The sequence below is a fragment of the Euprymna scolopes genome, chromosome 42, assembly GCF_053919585.1.
Source record: "Euprymna scolopes isolate OS-2025 chromosome 42, ASM5391958v1, whole genome shotgun sequence".
Taxonomy (NCBI): domain Eukaryota; kingdom Metazoa; phylum Mollusca; class Cephalopoda; order Sepiida; family Sepiolidae; genus Euprymna; species Euprymna scolopes.
The window spans coordinates 69,423,799-69,450,591 of record NC_136523.1 but is presented as its reverse complement, the minus strand read 5'-3'; the positions used below and the strand labels follow the sequence as shown (position 1 = coordinate 69,450,591).

The 26,793-nt window shown below is 32.3% G+C and overlaps 2 protein-coding genes across 2 annotated transcripts in view; both read right to left on the bottom strand.

Annotated features, from left to right (window-relative positions):
- LOC145267130 (MMS19 nucleotide excision repair protein homolog) overlaps positions 1–26,793 on the bottom strand; it is a 168,118-nt gene that overhangs the window by 90,514 nt on the left and 50,811 nt on the right. Inside the window, exons 2-6 of the mRNA XM_080123167.1 lie at positions 21,356–21,404; positions 8,925–9,028; positions 7,668–7,753; positions 5,233–5,377; positions 3,388–3,513 (exon numbers count right to left, since the gene is read on the bottom strand). Of these exons, the coding sequence (XP_079979293.1) occupies positions 3,388–3,513; positions 5,233–5,377; positions 7,668–7,753; positions 8,925–9,028; positions 21,356–21,404 (510 nt within the window). The remainder of the gene's footprint in view (positions 1–3,387; positions 3,514–5,232; positions 5,378–7,667; positions 7,754–8,924; positions 9,029–21,355; positions 21,405–26,793) is intronic.
- Positions 13,835–18,049, bottom strand: LOC145267131 (uncharacterized). Its single transcript, XM_080123168.1, has one exon. It carries the CDS (start codon positions 16,721–16,723, stop codon positions 14,051–14,053), a length of 2,673 nt encoding a protein of 890 aa, XP_079979294.1. The 5' UTR covers positions 16,724–18,049; the 3' UTR covers positions 13,835–14,050.

The window sequence follows — 26,793 nt, the reverse complement described above, 5'->3', positions numbered from 1 at the left end:
AAATTAGAATATGTTGCCGAAAATCTCCAGAAGTTAATGGTTTCCTAATAATCTGCAGTAAATGCATATAAATATGCTGCAATTCCTTAAAAAATACCATGTAGAGAATTAGAGAACTCAAATTGTAATGCAAATAAATATAAATAATTGAAATCTAAATTTAGGACTGATTAAAAATGAATATACTGCAATATTTCTTTGGTATTATTGCAGATTAATACCTTCTGTTACCCCTTCTCATCTGATCACCTCTACAAAATATGTGATTCTACCATTGTAGACAATTACGTGTGAATACCTTGAAAAACTTTAATGAAAGATAAACTAAAATTATTTTAGAATTTAATGTAAAATGATTCTCCATTTTGAGCCATTCCAGCGTTTTAGGGCAGTTAACCCATTTTTTTTTTTTCTATGAGAGATAAATCCTGTGCACCTTTTTTTTTCCTCTAAAAGGCGATTTTGTGTGCTTTTAAAAGGGTCTTTGTGCAATTATAACAAGGTGGAGATGTTGCCACTCTGACTTTGGGTTAATGATAGGACTAAGAGAAATTATGTGTGAACATCTTGATAGAAACAAAATAAAAAACAATTTTAGAATTTAGATTGTAGGTTGGTTTCACATAAATTTAGTGTGAAATAATTCACCATTTTGAGACAATTCTAGCGTTTTAGGACAGTTCATCAATTTATTTTTTATGGGAGATAAATCATGTGCACTTTTCTTTTTTTTTTTTTTGACACTTATATGTAGCTTATCGAGGAATTTTGTTTGGTAGGGAGCTTGCCACTCGGACTTAGCTTAATTGTTGGGGCAAAAGAAGGCTTTAGGAGGTTTGCCACTCATACCTACACTTAGCGGTAGGATTAACGGAGTTTTTTTTTTGTTAAGAGAAAATTTGACATCCATTGTGAAACTTCACAAGAATTATGACAAACAGACAAAAGTAAATGTTATTTAAAATAAGTGACGTCATTCTAACAGAAAATGTGACGTTTGGAAAAGTATCAAGTATTTTTTGCCCACCTAAATGTAAAAAAAACTTTTTGCTAAAGCGGACAAATTGTTCACAAATTTTGAATGAATTTGATTTTTAATTACAATAATATAATTACAATAATAATACAATAATTTTCTACTGTTTTTATTTCTTAACTTCACTAGAAACTGAGCACATCCTACAAATGTTTAAATATCGATTTTGATTTTTTATTTTATTTTGATAATCAGTTGATTAGTTATCATTCGATAATAATCTGCTGAAAACATTGTAAAAAGGACAGAAAGTAAAAAAAAATTGAGAGAGAGTGTACTGCTCGTACACATGAACCAAAATAAATGATATTTCACATTTTCGGTTGTTCAAAGCAAAACACAAATTTCTAAAATTTGATCACTGATCAAATTTTAGAAATATTTATATGAGTGATAAAATAATTCTAACAAAACATGTAAGAAAATTTTTTTATAATCAGATGTTCAATTAAAAATAAAATTTAATCTGAAATAAAAATCAACAACAAAAAAAAAAAATGTCTGTTTACAGCCGTGCTATTGCTGCTGCTATTACTAATATTACAAGATTAGTCTACACTCAAATTGAAAATGATTTTTTTCCAGGTATCATGATTTTAAATTGCTAGCTACCACAAGAGAAAACAACATACAATTACACTTTTAATGGATAAACATAGTAAAAAGATTGTTTTATTCAACGGTGAGTGCTTGAAGAAATTTTTTTCAAAATTTTCTATACTCATCATGTTGAAATATTTTTTTAACCCAACAAAAAAATGAGTGGTCAGAAAGTATTTCAGACACCCAAAATTATTAAAAGTGACATCTCTTCTTGTTAGTTTCCAAATTTCATGACAAAATTCTTAATACAAATGCAGTACAAGCATTTACAAATTCTGTGGGTTGGTTGGTTGTTTTTGTTTTATGGCATATCAACCCTTTTCGGGTTATTTAATGCCGAATCCAAAGATTTTGAAGAAAAAATTTTTAATAGAATATATTTGCTGTTTTCAAGTCGGTTTCTATTTAACCCATAGTTGGAACCCTAACAGGTACTACCACTCCGGGTCAGAGTGGACCTGGGAGCAATGGTAATTAAAGGGTGGCTCCACACTCCCCAAAGCCCACAAGTTGGGACCCCACCACTGGATATAGTTTAAGGTCATATCCAGGACCTCCATTTAGGGACTTTTACCTTCTTCAGGGGTGCAGTCGCTGTATTCTAATTCTGTGGGGGTGGAGGTCATTACAAAACCTTACCAAAAATACTGTTTTATGATGTTCACATTTTTATCACTTTATTTGCTTAAAACTTTGAAAATATATAATGTACTTTATTATTGATTAATTCATTATTAAAACAAAATGGTGGTATTTTGAAGACTTTGGTTTGTAAAATATGACGATTTTAGCAGAAATCCCTTGAAATCTGTGATTATCCAAAGCGTTTTATCGTCCATGTGTATTACTACCAAAAGCTGTAAAACACATGACAGTACATTAAAATGTTAAACTGAATTATGATGTTCCATCAATGGACTTTATTGTCAGGACAATATTTTTGCTTTGTCATTTCTATTTTGGATTTTATTGATCAAAATTACTCAGAACAAAATGTTGCCATTTGATAGGTCCGTCTCTACAATTTAACTGCCATGAAAATAAACAGCTTTTGCTTTTGAATAGGAAAATGCCTTAAACTCCTAGAATCTATGCGTTTCGATATCAAATTTTGTATTATTAATATTTTACTTATTACACTATGTGATTATAGAGGCTGTTATGTTGTCTGCCTTTGTATTAAACTACAGCAGCACAGAACGTTTGTTATTTTCACATTCAGGAAATGCATAGTTACAAACATACATCTTTAGACAACCAACAAGCATAACAAAAATTCATTAAAACTATGTAAACAAAAACATGCCCATATATAACACCCATGTGTATATGCCTACAGGTGTGTAAATTAAAAGTTAATAAATGAGAAAATAAAAGAGGCCAAAAAAGGTTTAACAAAAAAGAATTTTTAAATAAAAGACATTTTTTGATGATGTAAAGAATTAATGTCATTTAAAAATATTCATTTATAAATGAAAGTGGTAAATTTGTTTAAAACTCGTGAAAATATATTTTGCATTATGTGAAACTTTGCTAGAAAAGCTTCATACTATTCTTTTTCATCTTTTCTGCTGACGAACTGTTACTTTAGTTGAATTTGTGGAGATCTTTAAGTGTTCTGTTTTCTTCGGCTTTTCTTTTTCAATTTATGGTCCTCAATTATAATCCTACATGTTAAAATCTAAAGCCCTCGAACACTTTCATTACTGAAAGAGATTTATGCTTTGAACGATAAATTAATAACTTACCAAGGGGAAGAGTTTTAATAATTAAATGGGCGCATTGGAATGCAAATCTTAAATTTTGAGGATCCTTCTCGCCGTCCATTGCTTGAATGAAGCCACAAACAAAATCACTTTCCATTTTACGCAAATCTACAAAAAGAAAAAAAAATAAAGATAATCATTACACAACAGAAAATATAAACATTGTATTTCTGTAGAAAAGATAAAAGTAATCGAAAAGAATGTTAAAAGTTATCAATAATTAAAAATTGGTCATTTAAAACACCATGCACTTATTACTGGATATATAAGTGAGGCGTTTCGTGGCATATCGATTAATGCTGAATATCGACAGTTCAATTTCTTAGTATTTGCAAATATTTATCTTCAAATGACAGAGTATGCAGCCTAGTGTCAAAGTATCAGTCATGATTTAACTTTGCACAGATTTAATTTTAAGATATCTAATGTACACAATATTTTCAGTGACTAAACCAGGCAATAACACTATCCCTAAATATTTTAGCTTGAATTAACATTGGGACTGTAATTTCTTTATTGAACAAAAACACAAATCAGTAACTATTCAACTTGATTAAGAATACAAAGACATGCATTCACAAAAGAAAAAAAAACAGTACTTGTACAGTTTAATCAAGACATTCAAAAATGAAAATATAAAAAAAAAAAAAAAAAAAAAGTTATATTGTACGTATTCGTTATGGAATGAAGCCCCCCCCCCCCCCCGAAAAAAATTCACTTAATTTCATCAAGTAGTTTTTATTTTACAGCAAAAAATCAATTTTTTATGATACCGAGCAAAAGGTTCGATTTTTAGGAAGAAAAGCTAGTAATAAAGCTGGGGAGGGAGTGTTGGCGCTTTGACTGGAGTTATCTCCTCGTGGCGTGTTCAACAAATTTCATAACGCACTCTCATAAAAACGTGTTTTTCTGCTGTAAAATAAAAACTACTCGATCAAATTAAATGAAATTTTTTTTCCCCCGGAGATCTTTGGTCCAAAACGGATACGTACAATATAACCATTTTTTCCGATATTTTCATTTTTGAATGTCTTGATTAAACTGTACAAGTACCAAAAAAACTTGAATATGACATGCAATATTCTAGTTGAACAACAAAAATAGAGAATCATTCCCGTGTGGGGACACACACACATTCTTTTTTACAATTTGCAGTGGGGGTTTTGCACACACCTTTGATATAACATGTTGCAGGTTTTATTTTAAAATATCTTTTTTATTTACAAAGTATTTCATGAAACAAATATATAAATAATAGCTAGAAAACTTGATTTTATAAACACTAGAATGAAGATAGTTGCTTAAGATTGGATGAGGATCAATGTAGATTCTAACATTTTCTTCAATAGAAAACACACACATACATACGTTAAGTGATTATATATGATTAACAATACCCGTAGTTTTATGTTAAGGCATGAAAATTCTTGATTAAATATACTTTCCAGAACGATGGGTTCTGCTAATTCTAAATATTTCTCTTTAATAATTTTATTTAAAAATATTTGTGTTTTTAATTTTTATTTACAAGGTAAAAATATATATTTTTTTTTTACATGGAAAAAATATCAAGAGAAAAATCGAATTTTGAAGTGTTATGCTAAATCTATTTCTTTCAATTGCTAACATCATTGGCGCACTTTGTGCCATAACTGACTTTATTAAATGTTAAAGAATCAGTTTAAGAATTGGAAATTATTAGAAATTTCTTTCAATTACTAAAAGATTTTTAATACCAATCATGATGGCCTCAAAATGAAGTTTCCTCCTGTTCAACAACAAAAGAATAAACAAAAATATCAAATACGAAAAACAAAAAAAGCTAACCTTCAAGTTTCGTTGTAAGAAAATTGTACATAATTGTATAAACAGAAAATCTATCTTTTTGTGCCAAAGATTGGTTCTGGATTTCACGAAATATCCTCCGACATACTTGTTCCGGTACCAAGGAGGGAATGTTACAACAACTACTCTGCAAAAAGAAAAAAAAGAAACATCAGACAATAATGTCACAGGCTTAGACATCTATTTTAAGTGTTTGTTGAGTGTCTGTATGTGTGTGTGTTGGATGTTGGGTTAGTCACAAAACCCTAACAACTGTCATTTTTAAAATAAATGAAAGGAATATTTCAAGAGATAAAAACCAATAAATTCATCTAAAACAAAAAATTTAAATATATTTAGTAACAAATGTACATCCATTAAACTGACATAATTTTTTTTTTTAATTATGCTTTGCCAATGTTTGCATTCATATAAAACATTAACTAAGTCGGTGAAGTAAAAAAAAAAAAAAAAAAGAAAGAAATAAGAAAACAAAGTTAAATAAAGAGAAAAAAGAAAATGTCTCGTTATAGAGTAAAGTATTCTTTCTAAATGCATTTAAGAGGTGAGGGCGGGATGTTGATTTGCTTTTTCTCCTAAACACTTGAAATAGCTGTCAATCTTTCTTAAACCTGTTTAATAACTCTCTTTAATGATGAAAATCACATTAATGGTTTCATGAGGAAGTTTTCTTTTTCAATAACTTTTCTGTGACGAGACGTATGTATTTATTGAAATGCATATATATACATATTTATCTAAAAATAAATACACATTAGTCTTTCTTATTGAGTGAAGGTTATTTAAGCGCAGGAAGCTATGATGCTCATGTGATTGTAATAGTTAGGAGTGGATGGGATAATTATAAGCCAGCAGAGTGCTACCACCATTCATCAAAGGAAGAATCTATTGGGCATGTGTGTGCAGTGTGATGATGGATGAAAGTAAAAACTGACCTGTTAGGATTGAGGACATGCGTTGCATGGCAAGAAATGATATAATAATAATATTAGGGAGGTGTATTGCAACTTTTAAAAACACTGTTTCTTCTCTGTATTAATGATCTTCCAGAGAATATTATTCAGCATTGATGCTGATCATACCATTTTCTACTTTAGTGTAGATTCTCTCGGGTCACATGAACTATGCGGCTGATCTAGAAGTGGGATTGGGTCCAGTTATGGATTGAGGTATGACATGGCTTGTTTAATCCTGTTAACACTCAGCTCATGTTTTTCAATCATATGTGTGTATCTTTTCTTCCTGAGATTCTCATAGATGGCTCTGCTTTTGAGGAAAAATTTGACTCTAAAACTTCTTTACTTTCATTCCTATTAAATCTTTCTTGGAGTTCATATATTGCTTTCTGATTCTTTTAAAGTCAGTTTTCTCTTGTTCTAAACACTTTCTCACACTTGAGACTTTTCTCTTTTTCTACAAATCTAATATCAGACCATACATGCAGTATTGTCACATTTGAGCTGGTGAAACTGTTCCAGTAGAGGGTTCTTGATAAGATGCAGAAATGTATATGCAATTCAGTTAGTTCCACCTTTTCTGCACTCCCTCATAGCAATAGTGTTACTAATCTGTTTTTTCTATAGATACTATTATGACATGCGTTCTTCAAAATTGTTTTCTCTGCTTTCTTTGTTGCTCATTTGACTGTTGGTATAGTGGTCTTCATAAATTCATTGATAACTCATTCTAATAAAGCTTTCTATTCCAGTAGCTTTTTTCAAGAACTGCAATCTTGTAACTTTATTCCTGCTGATTGTTTTCCTCCTACCTATAACTTTGGTCTTTCCAAGATCAAAGTCTTGAGACATCTCCTGTCTTTGCGATAATCATCTTTCAATCTTGTTAACTCCTTACATTAAGTGGCATCAAGCCTTAAGTGAAGTGATTTCCATTAAAAAAGTAATAAAATAATTTTTTGTTTTTTTAAAATTAAAAATCTCAGCCTGATCAGACAGATTTTGAATCGTCAATATTTTGCATTACGTAACTTTCGGAATACAATATAGAAACGAAGGCCCATCATTATATTGGCAATCTCATGACTGCTTTATGTTTTTCTTAACTTTAATATTGATATACCTATCAGTCTAAGTTAGTGAATAAAACAAAACTGTCCAGTGTGCTACAGTTGCATCAATAACAATAAAAGTCAACCTGGACAGAATAAGTGACCCCCATATCTACCGTCTTTGACAGTTAAATTATGAGTGATCAGAGATTGCCAGTATCAGATATTGAAAATTGCATGGTATTTCAAGATATTGTTCGAATCAGAGAAGCAGACTCAACTTTTCCTGGAGAATAGTCAACGCAAGTTCATACAAGTAAAATATAAAACTAAAAAGTGTTATGATTCATAATCTCCAGTTATAAACGTTTGATACAAAAAAAAAAAAAGAAAAAAGAAGATTACTTACCAGAGCAGCAAGTCCACGAAGAGCTGGAGGCTGAAGTGAATTATGGTCACAGAGACGGTCACTTAAAAATGAACTGAGAAGCTCCACTGAAGAAAGGAATCAATAAATAAATATATAATTTGGAGTTGGAATACAAAAAGTCAGGATAAAAAGTCCTCAAATGTTTAACAACAACAAACAATATATTTAACAAGTAACCATAAGCAAACTGAAATTTTTAAATTCTGACATGAGCAAAAGTTATTGAAATATTGAAATCAAAATATTTGTTCTTGCAACAGAGAACATGAGAATTCTTTAACAGACTGATCAACTAACACTTGATTACATTCAGAAAACCAACAGAAAGCGGGGGGAGGGGGGCGTACCAAAAATCCTCCTGGCCTTCAGTCTAAGATCAAAGTGCAGCATCTGTGCTATCCTTGATTGGAGTAGAAATTCTCGACTGGGACAATTTTTAGTTTTGTCCCATTCAGAATGCGCTTTTTTTTAAGGAGCTGGATATCCACTACATAAAAAACATGCATATAAATTTAGCCTTGTAGGAAAGCAAGTGAAGGAATAATGATATACTGAAATATTAGTCACGTTAATATTTTCAACAAAATTATGTAAAGGGAGATAACTCACCTCTTAAAAATATGTAGAACAAATTTTGAATGCATGTCAGTAAACTAAGAAATTATCTCGAGATATATATCATAGCCTTTCTCAGATGGCATACAAACTGATAATTGAGGACCAGTGGCCAAGAGAACAGCCACAATAGTGGTGGCTTGACATGTTTCATCAGGACCAACCGAAAAGAAATGGCATGACAAATAAATATTTGCTTACCCTGCAATATAGATTCGGATCATACAAGGAAGAAGATGAAAAAAAAAAGAAACAAATATGTAGTTCAAATTGTTTCTCAAACAGCTGATAATACTGACATAACATTGGGAGAAGGATCCAGAAAGTTTGTTTTTGAAATTCTATAATAGTGATAGAGTGGCATGCAGATGAAGGTAAAAGTTAGTCATACATTCATGAAAATAAACGTTTGAAAATAATTTAGCAAAACTCAAGATGTCAGAGAAACGTACTTGATGACAGTATTTCAACAATATCAAAGGATCTGAAGAAAACCTTGATAAATGGATCCCTCATGAGGTAATAAATATTTTTTTTTTAAATATGTCATTATTTCTCAAACTAATAAATAAAAAGTAATTACCATAATTTCTATAATGAATTAATTTTTGTTAAACTTACCTTCAGCAAAAGTTAACAAATCCTGTGGTATTTGGTGAAGAGCATCAGCTAACAAGGCCGTTCCTTCGACTCTGCGATTTGTATCGGAAGCAGTAAAAGATGATCTGAATTTTAAAAATAACATATATCCTAATTTCAGTTATAAAAATTTTTCTTATTAAAAAACAAAATGTCTCTTTTCAGTCTGGTGAGACAATGGATACCCTCTGTAAAGAGGTCTGTAAGTGTGTGTGTGTATGTGTGAATCTATTATGAAGCAAAGTTTGCACAATCTCAATCTCTCCTGAATTGGCAATGCTTGAGATTTGAAAGTCTAGTCTATCATACTATTTAATCCATGGCTGAAGGGGGTGGATGGATTCAAATCTTTCTCAAGGGTAGTGGTGAAATGAATACAGTAGCCCTGGCAGAATTAACCAGAAAGTACACACCCAATCTGCATCTGTAACCAATTTATGTAATATGAAGAAAATATTTTACAGAAGGAAACAAAATTCTTCATGAAATTATGTTTGTGTCTAAATAAAATATTAAAATTATAATTACATAACTTCATGATTTAATGACATTTTTAGAAGAAAACTTTTACACATTTTATCCTTCTTGCACAATCATTTTAAATATATTAATTGTATTAGTTTATTAGGAAATCTTTAGTTTCTATGATTTCCAAAATGTAAGTAAAAATCTGATTTTTCAATGTTTATGGTTTTTTTATGTGAATTTTGAATTCCTTTGCTTTCACATGCCTTACATATTTGTGAAATATTCTGACCAACACTATTTTGTTTAAACAGATTTCACTTATTTTGTTACGAATGATCTCTGACACCCACTTATTGGATCATCTCTGGGTTTGTTGCTTATCTTTTTAATGAAGTGGGTTTTTGGTTATGTGATAATATGGACCCCCACCCCTACCTTGTCTAGAGTCAAGAACACCAACAATGGGAGGAAATCGTTTCTTAGCAAAAGTTTAGAAAGTGAGATCAGGAAAAAAAAAGACGATGGGTGACAAGATTTTTTAAACTCTCAAAACAGAAAGACACCTCACAGTCAATGGTCAGTTTCCAAATAATCAGTCACTTCCAGCTAACAGGGCAAGCACGAAAGTAGTCAGTTTCTATTTATCAGGTGTGATGATGACTAAGACAAAAGACTAGATATAGCATTTTCGATTTTCAGTCAATAAATTTAATAGACATACAAACACACATAGCCTTCTATATATTAGATTATTATTTTATTCAATATTCTGATTGTGTCATGTTAGGAGTTCTGCATTCAACTTTCTTAACCAGCACGGTATATTTCTTATGGTAGTAAATTTCAATATTTGACTCAATTTCTTTTAATTTATCTTGATGACAAATTTCTTAGATTCTGTTTTGCCAATCAATGTTATATGAGATGAACCAATTTTCATTGCCTCTTGTAAATTTTGTGTTTTTAACTGCCAATGTAACAAAAACAAGACCATTTTGGGTGGTTAAAAAAAACAACTACAAAATGTTTCAAATGATAAATAAATATTAGTTTTAAATAGATTGAAATCTATTCTTTTGTTTCTCTCACTCGATTGAGGTCCTTCACCTTGTCTTGATCCAAATTATTTAAATATAATTTGATATAAAATTGTACTTTAAATGTAAACAAATTGTTTTCTGTAAATAATTGTATCTTTGAATTTTAAATCAGTTTTTCATTAATTAAATGAGTATTATATATATATATATATATATATATATATATATATATATATATATATATATATATTGCAATTAGAAAGGGAAGACTTTTATGATTCATGATTAAAAGTAAATTTGAATATATATAAATATAGATATATATATATTCCTTTAATCTTCTCTCCAAAAAGGGGAAAAAAGAGGAACAGGAGAGGAAAGAAAGAGAAATGAGGAGCCAGCTGACCAGTTTTGACCCCCGCTTCTCAAAGGTGCATTGAGGGAATTTTTAAAACAAAGAATGAAAAAGCGATTAAAATTGTGTTTTATTCAATTTACGGGGGAGAAAAAAAAAAAAAAATTGGGAAAACGATTAAAATAAAACAGCGTTATGGTCGAATACCCTAGAGATTAATCATGTTCAAACCCAGGAGGCATTCCTTTTGCAAGTAAAGGGAAGGTTTTCTAAGTCGAACGTGAATAGTCTCCAAGATCTTAAGGTGAGATAGTGAATGAGCACGACTCAGAATAGAAAAAGAGTCTGTGCTAAAGTTCGCTGCACAAAACGGGTTTTTAAGTAAATGATCAGTAATTAAAGACCCTGTTTTGGAAACTATAGATATCTGTGCAGATTTTTTATATCGGAGCTGGATATCACCACCTCCTATTCCTGAAAACATCTTTATTGAACTTATGAAATTTGCCACAACATCTGTGGAATTTAGTTTCAACAATATTATATATTGGCAAAAAGATGGTGTGGCCATGGGCTCAGTACTTGGACCAACCATGGCGAATATTTCTGTGGGGTTCTATGAAGAGTGCTTACTATCTGGACCCATAAAACCATTAGTGTACTTCCGATATGTTGACGACACATTCTGTTTATTTAATAACCAAACGAAAGCAAACACCTTTTTCTCCTTACTCAATGGAATGCATCCCGCGTTAATGTACACCTATGAGGGAGAGTGCAATTCATCCATAGCTTTCCTTGATGTATTGGTAACAAAAAACACCATCTAGTTACCATACATCTATATACCGTAAACCAACATTTACAGGATTGTACACTCGTTGGGATTCATTTTGCCCTAAAAAACGTAAGATAAATCTAATTTGGACCCTAACACATTGTGCCCTTATGATTTTTTCCAAGTTAAAATTAGATGAGGAATTGGAAACAATTACGGATACTTTATACAAAAACGAGTACCCACTAGATGTGATTAGGTCAGTTATTCAAAGGAAATTGGCTGAATTCTGTCGAATTAAAAAGAATATAGTAGCCAAATGTCCAATTTATCTTCATTTGCCTTGGTTGGGTACAGTAAGTGAGAAATTTGCCAAACAAATAAGTTCAGCAGTTCATGGATGTTATTTTGCTGCCAATGTACGTGTTGTGCTCTCTACAAGAACTTTATTACCATCTTCTCGAAAAGACGTTCTACCCCCCACCCCCAACCATATTAGTAACGTTATTTACAATTTTGAATGTGGTTGCGGTGCCAACTACTTGGGTCGAACGACATTAAGAGTAGATGGAAGAATCCAACAACATGTACCCAGTAAAATTAGAAATGGAACCTACCGGGCAACGGACGTTGTTACTAACACGTACGGGTCTTCATTTACTGATCATTTACTTAAAAACCCGTTTTGTGCAGCGAACTTTAGCACGGACTCTTTTTCTATTCTGAGTCGTGCTCATTCACTATATCACTTTAAGATCTTGGAGACTATTCACGTTCGACTTAGAAAACCTTCCCTTTACTTGCAAAAGGAATGCCTCCTGGGTTTGAACATGATTAATCTCTAGGGTATTCGACCATAACGCTGTTTTATTTTAATCGTTTTCCCAATTTTTTTTTTTTTTTTCTCCCCCGTAAATTGAATAAAACCTAATTTTAATCGCTTTTTCATTCTTTGTTTTAAAAATTCCCTCAATACAGCTTTGAGAAGCGAGGGTCGAAACCGGTCAGCTGGCTCCCCATTTCTTTCTTTCCTCTCCTGTTCCCCTTTTTTCCCTTTTTTGGAGAGAAGATTAAAGAAATATATATACATCTATATTTATATATATACAAATTTACTTTTAATCATGAATCATAAAAGTCTTCCCTTCCTAATTGTAATATTTAAATTTTGTATCCCTAAAAACATGAAATATATATATATATATATAATATGTGAATTCTGACCAGTTTTACATATTTACTGATTTTAATAATAATACTACATATATAATAATAATACTACATATATAATAATAATAATAATACTACATATATAATAATAATAATAATACTACATATATAATAATAATAATAATACTACATATATAATAATAATAATAATAATACATATATAATAATAATAATAATAATACATATATAATAATAATAATAATACTACATATATAATAATAATAATAATACTACATATATAATAATAATAATAATAATACATATATAATAATAATAATAATAATACATATATAATAATAATAATACATATATAATAATAATAATAATAATACATATATAATAATAATAATAATAATAATACATATATAATAATAATAATAATACATATATAATAATAATAATAATAATGATAATAATAATGGGTTATTCCAGCCCAATTCATCCAGCCCCGACACACCCCCTCTTGGATTTTTTTCATATTTACACCATACAAACTTTGGGTTAAAACTAAGAGAAATCTGCAATTTCAGCCCAGTTGGATTTCAGGAACATATTTTTTTTCACAGTTGGTTTCGGCCTGGAAATCAAAAATTGCTATCTCATGACGTAGAATTTTCGACTCCCGGCGTTTTACAAAATTTGCATTTTTGTTGCAAAAAATAAAGCTCTGGAGCTAAATATTCACACATATAAGGTTTTGAGGGCAAGGAATCCAAAAATCATGGTTAGAAAGATGGCAAATGAGAGGAAGTACCTTATTTTTACCATTTTAGGTGGTGCCGCAGCACTTTTTTAGAGCTTGTTTGGGGCGATATTTTATTGAGAAAAAAACATAACTGTGGTGCTTTGCCAGACTTCTCCTTTGGATTTTTAAAGTGACAATGGGTTGGAAATTACAAAAATCAAATAAAACCTTTCGGCATATTTGACATTTCCAGACACTAAAGCCTCAAAATTGGCATTTTTATAAAAATTTAAGGATTTTTTGGTGAATTTGGCAACAATCTAATCTTAAGTTATGATCAATATCTAGAGCTGAAAAAAGACTTGGATCGGCTCATTATAGCCCATTTTCATAATATAATGTCAAATTACATCATATAAAAGGATATGGACCCCTACTTCACAGTCAAAATGGACAAAAAAATAGTCGAAAATAAAAGACTGATGCATAATCTAGTTTATCATAAGAAAAACTGTCAAACAAATATAAAACAGACATTTGTTATAACTCCAACTATCGACTTAATCTGTCAAAATAGTTCTGAGTCTTATTTTTCTCCTCCTTGGTGATGAAATATGTTCTACCATTCACTGAAATACTTGGGGTCTGCACTCTCATAACGACCTTGCTTAGTGGAATATAGCCTCTATCCCTATTAGTTGGCCAGTGGAATTGATGTGATGGTCCATGTGGATGCAGGAATTTGCAAGTAAGATCTTTCTCTTCCCTGTTGACACTCTCAATCAATGCTAACCACCAATACCCATCAAAAATGCAAGTAATGTAGTCATTGCATTTGAGCAACTCCAGAGTTTCATCTAGCGGCGTAGGCATGTCCAGGAAAGAATGGTCGATAAAGATCGTTGTGTCAGCACTCAGTTGCTTGCCCTGAATAGTAAACTGAGAAGTTGGTTTGAAATAGTGACAGCTCCTTGTACCAGGCACAGTATCTCCCAGTTTATATCTCATTTGAAGTTTCTCTCGAACTGAAACCATGTCTTCTTTGTCGATCTTTAGAAACATGATACCAGTGATCGATGATCTGCAAAAGTCTGCAACAGCATGAAAAGTGAGTATTTGGTCTTTTATTGGCCTTTGCAAGCTGGCACGGAGAACTTTGCGTTTGACAGCCCCACCAATTCCATCACAGGGTGATTTGCCATGGCTAGTTGCAAAAAATGCCCAAGTTGCATCAATTCCAAAATCTGATGAGTGATGGCAAAGGTTAATAAATGCTTTGAAGTTTTTATATTGGGCAGCACAGCCATCGCTGAAGTACTCTACACTCTTGATCCAGGGAAATTTCTCTTTGATGTACAACATCACCATTCTTTGCAGTTCATGCACAAAACAGGTGTCATGCTCAAGGTCATCTGAAATGATGCATAATGAGATCTGTTGAAGTTTACCATTGTTATCTTTGTAATAAATTACCACTGGATGTATGGTACACTGGTCTTTGTTCCAGTGATATCCCTGGATCTCATCTTGCACCACGTAGTGATAATTTTCCGCAAAGTCCAAGAGAAGTATACATTCGGTCTCAGTTATTTCTTCTCTTCTCTTTTTTAGATACTGCGCTTGGCTCTTTGCTGTGAAGGAATGGGTCGTTAGATTATCAACATTGTATACCAATATCTCTATGAAGTAATCTACATCAGTCATCTGTGTCCGTAGCATTGTCCTATCCACACTCTCCCACTGACTATATGACATCTCACTGTCAATTTCCAATTCAGTAAATTTATCTCTGATATACTTCTCTAGAGCAGGGAAACCTGGGCATTTAGGACAACGGTGGACCATACATTCAAGACTATTGGTGTCGCAAACTACCAAGGCCATCAAATCTTTGTAAGTGATATTAAAATTGGGATTTTCAGTTGGTACATTAGCAGCACTCTCATCTCTGGATTCTTCAGCTTTCCTTCTGAGCTGAGTCTTGACAGTTGAAACAAAGCAGTCAACAAGCAATTTGGTATTTTGATGGTGGGTGCAAACACAAACTGAATGAGAACCTGATGTCAAGACGGTGACGCACCATTTTGGACGGAGCTCACAGAACTTTGAAAGACCTATTTTGTGTTCAGGATAGCTTTCTTTGTAAGCTACATAAAGCTCCTTAAGATTGCATAATAGGAGCCGTTTCTGGACATGAACTTTATTACCAATGCTCACAAAATCTTTCCCTCCAGGCATTAACCGTGAAAATTCATTGTCCTCATAGAAAGCCAAGACAGAATTGATAACCTCTTTTGAGAGACCTCTCCCCTTCTTTTTCTGTGGCAATGAAAGAATACCTCGATCCTTTTTCAGTTGCCGTGCTTCACGTACTATATATTCAGAGACATTGAAATATTCAGACACCTCTTTTCGAGACCAACTTTCCGGAGCTAAAGTCATCAACTGGATCCTCTCACTGGTTTTCATTTCTTTATTCTCAAGTTTGTCCTTCATTGCATCCAACAAACAATCATAATCTTTTGCCTTTGCCACTAAATCCGTTTGACTCGTTTGGCTGCTAATAGGGCTTCCTAATTCAGGGCTAGAGATGTTAAGGACTTTGGCAGCTGCCTCTACTTGCATTTCATAGTTTCTTTCTAATTTCTCTCTGACAATATTGATTTTTGTGTGCTTCTGCATTCTACCGGTTTTTATAGGGGATATATCAAACATCATTAGACTGTCATTCAGTTTCTCTCTCTTTTGTTCAATTTGCGACTCATTTTCAAGGTCTTGGTTGTCACTTCCTTCTGTTTCACTTGTATCTTCTAACTTCTTGGCAGCTACTTCACAGTGACGGCAAAGCTTCCAGCCAGGAACAACATGGTAGCCCTTCTGCTTTAGCATCTCAGCCATGTCTAACTTGATAGCACGATCACCCTTTACCTTTCTTTTGTGCTTCAAAAAGATGTTGCAGCACTTTGTATATTTTTTCTCAAAGTAATGCCCCAAATGAAATTCGTGATACCTGCAAATGTTAGCAACGGTTTCATCAGTGAGTGTGACACCAGCTCTTAATTTGAGCACAGTTCTTACATCATGCTCTAATGCAGTTATTGGTGTTGAAGATGGCTTCAGATTGCGGTGACATGCACTCTTCATTAGTAATCCAAAAGAACATTGAGGAGCACTTGTCATCAATGATGTATCTCCTCCCTCTCGTTTCCTTGGTTCAGAAGACATTCTTAATTTATTGCTCTGGAAGAAAGATGTGAAATAATAATTCACAATGAGCAGAATATGCAATACTCAACTGAATCAGAACTTTTTGAGATATTGGAATCAGAAAAATTTTAACCTAATTTCTGATTCCAAAAACAATTCTTTTAATATCATTTTAAACTTAATTTTCCACTGCTGGTACTGATAAATATTTATTGTTTTTAAACTATTAGTAAAAATAAACTTTAGATCATAATAACATCAAAATAAGGTGTAAATTTAATTTACTTGCATAAAATAAACAAAACAGAAATTGAAACTTCATGAAAATTCGTTCTTAACCTTTAGAAAATGCAGTTTATTTACAAGTTTATAAAAAAAATGGTTTTCAAGAAAAATAATATCAACTTTATTGTCAATTAAATCAAACGTAGAATATAAAACGTGCCTTTTTTATAATTTATTTATTTTATGCTTTTGTCCTCTATGACAAGGCAAAAGATGTGAAAAAGAACATCTTACCAAGTTTGTTTAATCTTGGCCATGTTAATGTTACTGATAAAACTTCATAAAATCAGTAAAACCACGTCCCTTTCCTCCTAACCTTAAGTCCTGATGGTAATACGAATAATGAAATTTAATAAAATTAACAAAAGATAAAAAGTATATGCGATGTGGATGTAACAGGGTTTTTAATAGTTAATTTAGTGAATATAATTCTGGCATTTTTATTGTGTTCGCTTATCTTTCGCGGAAAGACAAAACAAACGGCAAAGTTGACAAAATGCGTCCTAGCCGCTAAAAACTGATGGGGTGCAGTTATGACAGCCGGCTTATCATAATTTCTTTTATAAGCCTCCGAGTAGTTTTTGATTGTGTTCGAAAGATTAAAGTCTAAAATAATCTTCAAAAGAAAAAAAAATGTATTTTCACACATGAAAAAAAAGTTATGAAGAAAGATATGAAAAATCAAAAATATAGCTAAATTTCAAAGTTTTAGAATTTTCGTAAACATTTTCATTATAACTTTTTTTTTTGTAAAAATACATGTGTTTTGGAGAATAACTTTAGGCTTTAATCACCATCAAAATCAAAAACTAATGGGAAACTTATAAAAAATTATAATAACCTGACCTTCATAACCAAAACAATAATTATTTTAGCATGCAGATTGAGAGATGAGTTTTGCATTTAAATTTAACATAAAATTGATTTCCCATACCATGACCATTCTTACTTTTAAAGCAATTAACAATTTTTTTTCCAGATATTATTACAAATTAATATGCTCACGGTCACTTATATTTCTATAGTAGCAGATGAATGGATGCAATGTAGCTTGATTTTTATTCCAGTGGAATCTTTAAGCCACATCTTGCAAAATAAATGAATAATTCTCAAAAATGCCCAGAATTTATTTCCGATAACAAATTTATTGGTGCTCATGCAGAATGCGGACCATGATATTTTTTGATAAGATCAAGTTTAATTTACAACATTTTTGTTTATTTAATTGTTAGGTGGAAGAAGAAAAGTTATAAAATGTCATCTCCTCCTCATTTAAAAAAAAAAAATGAATTTCTAAATAACATTATTTCAGCACGGCTTATATTCTGCATACATACCAAATTTATTTTATTAACTATCCGAAAATACTTAAATAACTAAGAAATACAGGGCTTATTTTAAATTAAATTTACATGTGAATAAATTCTAAAAGAATTGATATATTTCTTTGTCAAGTTTTTTCAGTGTGTTCATGTGTAATCTTTTAAAATAAAATGTTAGAATACCACTCTTGTTTATGAGAGAGAATTTTACTGAAAACTTATTTTAAAATAAATTATTAATAATAATAATAATAATAATAATAATAATAATAATATAAATAGTAGTTTTATATAGTAAAAAATATCTACTTAAATTCTACATTTAGATTAAAATATAACTTACATTTTTATGGTGACTGACGAAATTTCAATCTTCTAGTCTGTATTTGTGGGTCTTGTCAGTTCCAAGACAAACTCAACTGGCAAAACGGTTTCAGTAAAATTAATTTTTATTGCTTTTTATCTTCACCCATCCCCCTGTTATATATTGAGAATTTGGTTTTACAAACCAGTAAACAGGGAGCAGCCTCAACCAATAAATAGCCAGCAGCTTAAAAACCAAAGTTAAGACCTTTTAGCACCTTCTTGTTAGATTTGTCAATGCTGAAGGACTGGATAGAAATCAAAAGGTCATGTTTTATGGTTGTTGTTTTTTCCTACACAGCTAAAATAAATCCACATCATATATCTGTTATTAGGTTTTATTTGTACTGGTAGCTTAAAAATAAATATTCCTCATTTTATCTTTTAGTACCAGCTATGGAAAAGTTTAACATTTTTTTTCAGAATCGTTTTTGAAATTGGAAATTAGGCTAATAATTTAGATCATTTCATTTAGATCAGGTCACTTTTATTATTTTGGAATTTCTTAAGAATTTTATAGGGGTTACTCTCAAGGACATCCCTGAAAAAAATTATTTTGTAAATTTATGATTTTTTGACACTATATGATAGGTTAAAAATATTCAGGAAGCTGGAAGATCTGAGCAAAAAATCGCATTTTCAGAAAGATATAGACGAAAGTTTTAAAAGTTGGATCAAAATACTGTGGTATTTTGAGGGTTAAAATGTTTCTGAAGAAGTTTTCTAATAAAAATTGTTGGATTGAGATAGTACTAAAAGTTTAAGATTTTTACCATCCTATTACTAGTTTCTTATTAAAAAAATAGCATACTTTTATCATAACTTGGTGTTTTCAACCCTTATCAATTAATTTTGAAGACTGTAGGCCTGTGAAATTGTTGAAATTGTTATCAGAACTTTTTAGTATCTGGCTTACTTGCAAATTTATTCCAAAATTAAGGTATGATGTCAGTTTAGCAAATGTCTAAATTAATTATCACATCTAATAGGGAAGGGAATATTTTTCATTATCATCGAAAATAGACCTGACTTTCAACAGAAACTGTGAGTGAACGGAACAAGAACTTTTTAACATTTTTGGTCCAGCGGTAATTTATTGTGTCTAGAAAAAATATATGAAAAAAAAAATGCATTACCATATCAGCCACACCCTTTTTTATTGGATTTTGGGGCATGTGGGTAAAAAATCCAAAAACCCTTAATATCTCTATAAGGATTCACTTTTTAGCAAATCTGATGCCATTTTTGGATTCCTTGGGTCAAAATACTTACCTGTGCAAATTTTCAGAGCCATAGGATCTTTCAATCAGAAAATATTCAAAGAAATGACATCACAAAATTTATCCCGGGCGCCACATTATGCAGCAAAAACGAAAACAAAAAATGCTCTAAATCGGAAACCGCTTGGAATTAGATGCTCAAATTTTCAGGATTTCTTAGTTTCTATATTGTCTATCTGCACAGCAAATTACAGCCAAATCTGAGGGTATGGGTATTTTTTGTCCATTTTGACTGTGAAGTAGGGGTCCATATCCTTTTATATGATGTAATTTGACATTATATTATGAAAATGGGCTATAATGGGTCGATCCAAGTCTTTTTTCAGCTCTAGATATTGATCATAACTTAAGATTAGATTGTTGCCAAATTCACCAAAAAATCCTTAAATTTTTATAAAAATGCCAATTTTGAGGCTTTAGTGTCTGGAAATGTCAAATATGCCGAAAGGTTTTATTTGATTTTTGTAATTTCCAACCCATTGTCACTTTAAAAATCCAAAGGAGAAGTCTGGCAAAGCACCACAGTTATGTTTTTTTCTCAATAAAATATCGCCCCAAACAAGCTCTAAAAAAGTGCTGCGGCACCACCTAAAATGGTAAAAATAAGGTACTTCCTCTCATTTGCCATCTTTCTAACCATGATTTTTGGATTCCTTGCCCTCAAAACCTTATATGTGTGAATATTTAGCTCCAGAGCTTTATTTTTTGCAACAAAAATGCAAATTTTGTAAAACGCCGGGGGTCGAAAATTCTACGTCATGAGATAGCAATTTTTGATTTCCAGGCCGAAACCAACTGTGAAAAAAAATATGTTCCTGAAATCCAACTGGGCTGAAATTGCAGATTTCTCTTAGTTTTAACCCAAAGTTTGTATGGTGTAAATATGAAAAAAATCCAAGAGGGGGTGTGTCGGGGCTGGATGAATTGGGCTGGAATAACCCTAATACATATATAATAATAATAATAATACATATATAATAATAATAATCATTGAGGAAACTCTTTTTAAACACCATTCAAAATAATTGTGAAAAGTGACACTTTCACAAACTTTCAGATTTCTACCACAGAATGAAATCAACTTTTCCAAATTTTAATATTACTTGATTTAAGCAAAAATTTTTCTAAAAATTATTCACTCATGAACTAGCAGCCAATCAGCCAATCAAAATTCAAGAATCTACTAAGTATAATGGGACATTTTTATTCTTTTCAGTTTATTTGTTTGTAGCGCGACTGGTTAGATAGTTGAGCACTGGCTACTACATTCAATAGCAACTATTAGCAAATGTACCTGGCAAAACAAGTACACTTGCTGATAGATAAGAAAGGGCAAAATAATAAGTTATTTTTCAACAAAACTGTTTAACATAAAAAAACAAAACAAAAAATAAACTCACCCAAGACATCGTATGATTGCTAAGAGACTGACCTCTTTGTTTGTTAAACCTGAAAAAGAAATAAACATATCATTATTAAAAATTCTAATCTCTCAAAAGACATTTTTTAGTAAATAGTAGGTTGTCTGGAGCATGGGAGTATGATATGGGAGGCTATCCAAAGAGTGAAAACTAACAAGACTACCTGGATGCAATATAGCTCGATTTGGCTGATGCATATGGATCATCAAATGATTCCATTATCCCTTCATCCCAGAAGGAATACGCAAGATGCTTGCAATGTGTTTCATATGCAGTTTACGACAAATGATTACATAGCAAACTGGATGAGGCTCAAGATGGGAATTGCAATGGGATGTAGAGTATCACCTATATGTTCCGTTTTAGCGATGCAGATAATTCTCAAAGCAGCAGGAAACAACGCAAACTCTACTACATTAGGCGAGGAATGTGAAATGTCAACATTGAAGGCTTTCATGAATGATACAACAATCCTCACATCAAAAGAAACCGAGACCCGCAAGTTACTCAGTATAATAGATGAACTGATGGCTATGTCTAGAATTACCTTCAAGCCTAAGAAGTCCAGAAGCCTCTCTCTTAGAGAGGAAAAAGTACATCCCGATATCTGCTTTGCAGTAGGTGGTCAGAAAATCCTCACAGTCACAGAACCGATAAAAAGCTTGGGAAAATTGTATGATAACACCTTGAAAGACTCTAAACAGGTTGGTTGTTGTGGTGTTCACCCTGGATCAGTTGGGCCGGCTCCATCCAATAAATTCACCGCATCCTATATAACAGCCGATCAGGTGCAGCGGTCAGAGGCTGTTTCCACTACAAGCGTAAGCCATTCGTGGTTCCATCGGCGGAGCCCATTGAGACGGGGGTCAAGAATCATTTCAGTATCCTGTTTCACCGTTCTAAGCCAGGTATTAAGTTGGTCACCGTGATGTTTCTTCCAGTCTGGTGATGGTGCTGGGTTGATGGCTTCACGAATGAGGTCACTTGGGTTTTGGAAACAGCGCATGGCTGAACAACAATCCCTCATGCTAGACGCCTTCACTCTAAACACGTTAAAGTGACAATCAAAACAGTCAATGAGAGTTTAAAGATGATCGAGCACTGTCCACTGTAAGGTAAATATCATTCTAATTAAATACAAGAAGGGAAGTATTAGAAGTATTAAAACTACCGGCCGATTATTCAAAGCACACATTTGGCTCTTGAGGCAGACCCTTCCTTTTACTGCTCTCAAATAGATAGTAATCTTTGCACCTTAATTCATTCCACGTGGAGACACTGGTCTTTTAGCTAGACCAACATGGGTTGCTCGAAGGACACCAAGTTAAGTACATCTATCTATCATGTTATATGTAACATCTATATGTAAATCAAATCCCACCATTTCTTTTGTTTCTTTGCTTTGTATTTTCTTAAATATCCTGGTTTTTATTATTAATATCCTATTTATTTTAAAACAAATTAATTACTAAAACACTTAATAGATGCACAATTTCTTCTTAATGTTTGAGGGAAATCTATCTCCAATCTTACACTTATTTATTTAGAACTAGCAGGACCCATCCGATTGCAGTTCTAAATAAATAAGCATAGGATTAAGAAAAAATTGTGTATCTATTAAGTATTGTCAGAGAACAAATTTGTTTTAGTAATTAATTTGTTTTAAAAAAAAGTGAATAAAATATCAATAAGTAACTACCTGGATATTTAAGAAAATATAAAGCAAAGAAACGAAAGAAATTTGCCCAAATGCAACTTTGAATATCGCAAATACTAGGAATCAACAACAAAGAACTAAGAGGAAAAGGAGGTGTAAAAAGAGGAAATGCTTTAGTAAACTGGCCTGCAGCGAACTTTTGACATAATGGGCCTTTGACATTATGCCTTTAAAACATACGTATCGTGAGGAGTGTATGACTTTGCAAAAATTTCAACGCATAAACTGACCCTCCTTGCAAAGAATGGTGTAAGAAAATGATAGCGATTTTGTCAGTTTTTGTTGAGTGTGTCGAAAGCTTTTATGAATCAAACATTTTAGACAGTTTAAAGGCTTCCAAATCACACCAAATTCAGGTATTGACTGTATTAATCGCGTTATCGGTTATTTTAATTTTTTTATTTAGCATATAAAAGGAAGAATTTCAGTCAATCGTATTTTATAAAAAAAAAAAAATGGCTATCAGCATGTGACGATGTGCTGGGAAACAGTATGTACAATGTAGGTAAACACAAAAGATGTAGAACAGTAGCGTAGCTGTATAAGAAAAGTTAACACGTAGGTTATATTTAATGTAAAAATAAAAGCAGTCTTGGCTTATGAACATGTTTTCATAATACACTGAGTACATTGCAAAGAAGGTGGGTTCCCTCTATTGAGCTAGAAAACTACTCACACTTGAGAGTATCCTGGACCTCTACAAAGCCACCATTTGCCCATGCATGGAGTATTGTTGCCACATCTGGGCTGGTGCATCTACCATGAGCCTCTCCCTCTTGGATCGGGTCCAAAAAAGTTTCCAATCTAATAGGTCCCACTTTGTCAACTAAGCTCCAACCCCTGTCTCATCGCCGCAATGTTGCATCTCTGTGCCTGTTTTGCAGATATTTTAATGGAATGTGTTGCAATGAACTTGTTACACTTGTGCCCCCTCAACGTATATATCCCCGATAAACCCGCTTAGCAAGAAAATCTCACCTCTTTATTGTTGAGGTCCCTAAATGCCAGAAAGCTTTTTATTCTAATAGTTTCTTCTCTTGAACAGCTAGACTTTGAAATTCCCTTCCTGCTACCCTAACTGTACTAATATGCAGAAGTTTAAATATAATGTAAACCAACATCTTGTTAAGCTTTCCTCAGCAGGGTCTCAAATAGTAGCCCCTTACACATAAGTGGCGTTATGCCTTGTTAGGGGTGAACGCAAGTTTAAAAAAAAAAAAAGGGCATGCTCATCCGAATTCTGTTATGGCCTCGCCTCTTCTCATATACAAATTAAATGACTATGAGCACAGTTGAGGCAGCAGAAGCAAAAAGGACTGGGTTTGCCTCCAGGATTATTAAATGTAGCATATGTATAGCACACAAGCTAAACTAAAATTATCACTTAAGTCTACTGCAGAGAAGTTCAAAGTTGGGAAAATCAGGTTCCAAATGATGCTGGACAATTCCAAGGATAGAGTGGTAAAGACAATACAACTCTAACCTCTCTTAAAATGGAGGAAATGGGAAGTTTGAGACACAATGAGGCGAAAGAAAACTTAACTTTCAAAAAAGTCATCAGGCTCACTCAAACAGGAACATCTGGGCTGGGAATGACCAGCATTCAAAGATCGCCTGGATCTGGTCATTTAGGGAGCAAGGAGGAAAACAAAAGATTCATAAAAAGGTGTTCAACAGTCACAACAGAGACAATAAACTGGGAAGAAGCTATGCAAAAATGCATTATGTGGAATAACATTTGGCATATGGTGCCACCAAGGTTGAGCTTCATAATACACCCAACTTACAATATGCTTGCATCAATGACAACCTCACCAAATGAAGGAGAAGGACGATTCAGCTTGTTCCTTATGCAAAGAAAAACCACAGACTATGGAACATGTTCTTAGTTCCTGCAGAGTGGCTCCTGTTAATAGCTGATATGCGTGGTGAAGAACAGCATATTAGAGGAACCGACCACAACAATGAGAAATCCCATGATGCTCAAAGCAGCTAACATAAGCCAGAAGATTTTGCTGAGGGAGGAAAAAATGTGGATCAGATGAAAACGTATTACTAGTACCTGGCCAAAGTATTCTTAAAAATGATGACGATTGGATAGTCGCTGCAGATATCCCTGACTGACATAGTAATTACTCAAAAATTATAAGAGAAAGGGAGGAATGGCCAGATATTGTTCTGTCATCAAGAACAAGGAAAACACTCATCTTGATTGAATTGACAGTACCTTGCCGGGTAGAACATCAATACAAGATAGAAAAATATGAAGATCTTAAAAGAGAACTGACCTGTAGTTATATTTGTGAGTAGATTTATTTATTATTTTATTTTATTTTATTTATTTCTACTCATTGTTTTTTGTTTTTTTTTCTTCTTTCTTTTCGATATGAGTATGTCTTAACTCAGCAAATATGTTAGACGCAACCTTTGAACAGTTAAACAACACACGCAAAGCTGTTGCTCGTAACAGGAAATGCTAAATTATTAAATGCCAATTTTTTATTATATTTTGCAGTTCATTTAAATGCAATGCAGATAATGGGGCTTCACATCAGTGAGGGAGGGGAGCCAATACATGAAAAAGCTGCAAAGAGGAAGGCCCCGAAATAATGCGTACTCTCCCCTGAGGATTTGAAATTATCTGCAGGAAGAAATGAAATAACTTACAAGTGAAAAAAAAAAAAGAAACGAAAAACACAAATATATACAATTCTGCAAGTGAATAAATTAAGAGGAAGGCCCTGAAACGGCCCATATTCTCTCCTGATAATCTAACAGTCAAAATGGAATACTTCACAAGTGAAAACAGCTGAAAAACATATATATATATATATATATATAAGCCTACAAGATAAGCTGTTTCTTTCAAAACAATATCTTCTCTTGCTCGTTTGCTACTAGAAGCAATGCTATTCTGTTTTAAGTATTTTGTCAATGCATATCCCAAAAAGGTGGTAAATTGTTGATAACACTTGGAAATAATGTGATAGTTTTATGGTGATACTGTGTCATGCTGAACTGATTCATTTCAACTGGAGTGCTAAAAATAAGGTCAAATATTTTTTATTCAAACTATTAGATTTTTTTTAATTATCAGAAACAAACTATTATCTTTATAACACTCTAAAGCATTTTATGGTTCAAACATGTGTTATCACCTTTCACATTAACAAAATAAAAAATGAGATCGTCCAATCAGCCGGGATGAAATAACACATCTTGACTTGACTTTAAAACGTTTTAAAATCAAATTCTGTTTCCCAGTCAACAAAAACAATTTTAAATACATTTAAAAGTGTCATTCATTTTATTAATTATAAGAATTTTTAGCTAATAATTTTTCATACAGTAAGAAAATGGAGAATATTAAACGTTATATAAAAAAAAAAAAAAAAAAAATGGCAAATTCACTTAAGTTTGAATAATTTCTTTGTAGTTTTAATTTGTTCATGACAGTAGATAAAAAAATATCATCCGTCCTCCATAGGGAGAAAGTCAATTCATATCTTGTCGCTCCATCTCTTCAACCAGCGGCGTGCGGTTTCATTACCAACACTGAGGTCTTCGTCTGTGCAGTTGGGCCCCAGTGGGCAAGATGTTAAAATGTGCTCGATGGTCTGAACTTGGGCACCACAGGGGCATTCACCAGTTGTAGAGTAACCCCACATGAGGAGGTTGTCGCCAGTTTTTGCAACTTTTG